The sequence below is a fragment of the Micropterus dolomieu genome, linkage group LG18, assembly GCF_021292245.1.
Source record: "Micropterus dolomieu isolate WLL.071019.BEF.003 ecotype Adirondacks linkage group LG18, ASM2129224v1, whole genome shotgun sequence".
NCBI classification, from domain to species: Eukaryota; Metazoa; Chordata; class Actinopteri; order Centrarchiformes; family Centrarchidae; genus Micropterus; species Micropterus dolomieu.
In genome coordinates, this window is record NC_060167.1 from 17,571,132 (window position 1) to 17,575,046 (window position 3,915).

Consider the following 3,915-nt stretch of genomic DNA (forward strand, 5'->3'; position numbering starts at 1 on the left):
CATGAAAATGAAACAACACCAAGCAGTACGAGAACATCTCAACATCCATTAACTAGCCAGGAAACATCTACAACAGTGTCGTCAGCCACAGAGCAACAATCTTCATCTGCTACAACGATCACACACACAGGAACAACTGAAATAGCATCACTGCCATCAACGCTCACCACAAATGGAGTGACAATGACTACTAACAATGATCATTCAACAACAATCAGTTCCACCACAAATACGGAACTGCCACCAAGTTCGCACTCTACATTACCACCAATGACGACTCATTTCACACAAACGTCTCCTGAGCATGAAACTGAAACAACACCAAGCAGTACGAGAACATCTCAACATCCATTAACTAGCCAGGAAACATCTACAACGGTGTCGTCAGCCACAGAGCAACAATCTTCATCTGCTACAACGATCACACACACAGGAACAACTGAAATAGCATCACTGCCATCAACGCTCACCACAAATGGAGTGACAATGACTACCAACAATGATCATTCAACAACAATCAGTTCCACCACAAATACGGAACTGCCACCAAGTTCACACTCTACATTCCCACCAATGACAACTCATTTCACACAAACATCTCCTGAGCATGAAACTGAAACAACACCAAGCAGTACGAGAACATCTCAACATCCATTAACTAGCCAGGAAACATCTACAACAGTGTCGTCAGCCACAGAGCAACAATCTTCATCTGCTACAACGATCACACACACAGGAACAACTGAAATAGCATCACTGCCATCAACGCTCACCACAAATGGAGTGACAATGACTACCAACAATGATCATTCAACAACAATCAGTTCCACCACAAATACGGAACTGCCACCAAGTTCGCACTCTACATTCCCACCAATGACGACTCATTTCACACAAACGTCTCCTGAGCATGAAACTGAAACAACACCAAGCAGTACGAGAACATCTCAACATCCATTAACTAGCCAGGAAACATCTACAATGGTGTCGTCAGCAACAGAGCAACAATCTTCATCTGCTACAACAATCACACACACAGGAACAACTGAAATAGCATCCCCGCCATCAACACAAACCACAAATGGAGTGACAATGACTACCAACAATGATCATTCAACAACAATCAGTTCCACCACAAATACGGAACTGCCACCAAGTTCGCACTCTACATTCCCACCAATGACAACTCATTTCACACAAACATCTCCTGAGCATGAAACTCAAACAACACCAAGCAGCATGAGCCAGGAAACATCTTCAACAATGATGTCCTCACCCACAGAGCAACAATCTTCATCTTCTTCAACAATGACACACTCAGGAACAACTAAGTTCTCAACATCATTGACCACGATTTCAATGCACACAACTCAGACTGTGACTGCCGGCTCCACAATCACAACTACTGTGATGACACCTACCTTATCACCTACAAGTTTTAACCCAAACTCAAATACCACAGTTACAATCCGTACACCTTCTACAGTCTCTTCCAGCATGACACATTTAACGCAGCCTTCTGCTCCACCCACTAGTGAAGCAACAACATATGAGAAATCAAGTAGCATTCGACCAACATCTTCTCCAACTACAACAACTTCAAAGACTTTGACATCAGCAGAGTCCATTAGCACAAACACACTAATGACAGTCAGTCATTCAACATCTACCATTACTCCAGTTTCAAATGTCACTGTCACTTTGACATCATCTACAACTCCTCACTGTGGAGATATGGACTGTCCTGGGTGCACTGGTACCTGTGCTTTCAACAAGACACTTGGAAGATGCAACTGCCGCTGTCAAGATTTTGTCTTTGGAGATGTCTGCAGTTTCGGAGAGAATGATACTGCTGCTCATATTGGTGACGATTTTTATCCCTAAATATAGTTCTTTAAGATATTCTATTAGCCAAAAATAATTGTTGAATGCACACATAAGTTATAGTTTTTTAGCAATTTGTTCATTATAAATTTGGATTCTTTTGGCATTAATTTTTCTTACCTTTTACATTCTTAGTGTTGACTGTAAAATGTTATTGCAATTTCAATATAAGGGCGTCATCATCTTTTACAGATACCGGTGCAATACCAACCAGAAAAGCAAATTTTACTTTGGAATTTAACATCACTTTTCAGGATGGTTTTTATGATTTAAATTCAAATCCATCAGTGGAATTCATCACAACATTAGAACGGGAGGTAGGTTTTCTTTTATTGTTACATGAATTCATGATTATGATATAATAAGTGACCTAATTTCAGTATTGAAATTGAGTATTTAATTGAGTATTTACTCATGTATTATAACTTTTTAATTGATACTTTATTACTAGGCAATAATTAAAATACTCAGTACTATGTACAGATCTTATTTATCATTTATGTTTTGCTCTCTACTGTTTTTGATTTTTGAATGCAACAATGTGGATTTATTGCCATGACCGTGATATAATAACATCTGTCCTGTGTTCCAGCTCGAAGCCCTATGCAAAGAAGCAGATCCACAAAGCTATAAAAAAGTAGAAGTCATCAAGTTATTGTAGGTTTTCATTCAATTTTATGGATTATTTCAATTACTTTTTAATCAAGTACAATCTTGGTAATATCTTTCTATTTTTCTACTATAGACCAGGAAGTGTTGTAGCGGAGAGTGTGGCGGAGTACATCTATACAAACAATGAAACTCAAATCCAGTTTGTCAACAATCAGCTTGTTGGGGTGTTGAATGCTATCTTGAATAACACAAGAAACCTCATTAAGATTTCTCAGGCCTTTCATAATGCAAATGTACAGTTAAATGCAGTCAACTTCAACCCACCTGTGATTAAAAGTAAGTGTAGTCTATGTCAATCTTAAACATGCATATTTGTTTTATTGCAAATTTCTCATTCTATATTTGTCACAATATTTATATTTTTGTATTATTTTGTATAATTGTACGAAATGATAAGTACATTCTTTTTTATCGATCAGATATCACAGACCTGATGCCTTTTGTTAACTGCTCTCAGTTTGCTAATTACACTGCTGAGATTAGCAATGGTGAATGGCATTGTGTTGGACCTTGCAAAACAAACCCTGATTACTGTCATCAACATGGAGAATGTTTCAATAACATTTACCAAGGGCCTACCTGTAGGTAAGCCAAAACATCTGTTGTCATTTTAAATATGTCTATTATGTTTGCTCGTACTACGTACTATATTAACATAATTTACTCTTGTGGCCCTTCAACCTAGGTGCTTTGAGTCTAGCCTGGAGCAGTTTTATGGGCCACAGTGTGACCTCCTCCGTTGGGGTCCAGGTTTTTATGGAGCACTGTTTGGATCATTAGCAACAGCACTCTTGTTCTTGATTATCATCGTCATTGCTGTCATTGTCAGAAAGAGACGTATGGGTTTTTGGTGGGTTATGATGCCCAAAATGCATCTTCCTATATAGTAATCATCAACAAATTGTGTTTCTTCTTGCCTGTAATCATAGTTGCAAACTTTACCATGTGAAACTAATGAACTTTTCTCTCTATTTTAGGAGAAAAAGTAACTCTTACAACAGAAGACTGTCTGCTTTTGAGGAAGATTTCTTTGACTTCTCTGTTGCAGGTCAGTCCTGGTCTGTTTTCTTTTAAGTAATCACTGATCTATTTAAGAAAATTCAGTAAACAATGTATCAGCAAGGAAGATTAGCAGGTTCGACATTATCTTGCTCTTTTTCCCAGGAGATCACAACTTGGGATTTGCAGGCTCTTAAACATCTCAGGGTTTTAGACCTCGTCTACAAAATGTTGAAACTCGATTGCAGGTATTCTTGTTTACCTTTTTGGTATTACATACAGTACCTCTTCTGGAGTACAAGGCCAAATTATAATTGAGATGGCAATATTAATACATAATCCTTGTGTATTTCCAGGTCA

At 38.1% G+C, this 3,915-nt stretch overlaps 1 protein-coding gene across 1 annotated transcript; it reads left to right on the forward strand.

Moving 5' to 3' along the window:
- Window positions 1-320: 320 nt before the first annotated feature.
- On the forward strand, window positions 321-3,752 carry LOC123956563 (mucin-2-like). The gene is made up of 8 exons (XM_046028822.1): window positions 321-1,864; window positions 2,077-2,201; window positions 2,477-2,541; window positions 2,630-2,832; window positions 2,976-3,141; window positions 3,242-3,406; window positions 3,534-3,604; window positions 3,721-3,752. The coding sequence occupies exons 1-8, from the start codon at window positions 487-489 to the stop codon at window positions 3,750-3,752; spliced, it is 2,205 nt and encodes a 734-aa protein (XP_045884778.1). The 5' UTR covers window positions 321-486.
- The last annotated feature ends 163 nt before the right edge of the window (window positions 3,753-3,915 follow it).

Coding starts and splice junctions, on each gene's coding strand:
- LOC123956563 (XM_046028822.1), top strand. CDS start 487: ATGACTACCAACAATGATCATTCAACAACAATCAGTTCCACCACAAAT. Junction 1,865..2,076: donor TGATACTGCTGCTCATATTG/GTGACGATTTTT, acceptor CATCTTTTACAG/ATACCGGTGCAATACCAACC. Junction 2,542..2,629: donor GTAGAAGTCATCAAGTTATT/GTAGGTTTTCAT, acceptor TTTCTACTATAG/ACCAGGAAGTGTTGTAGCGG.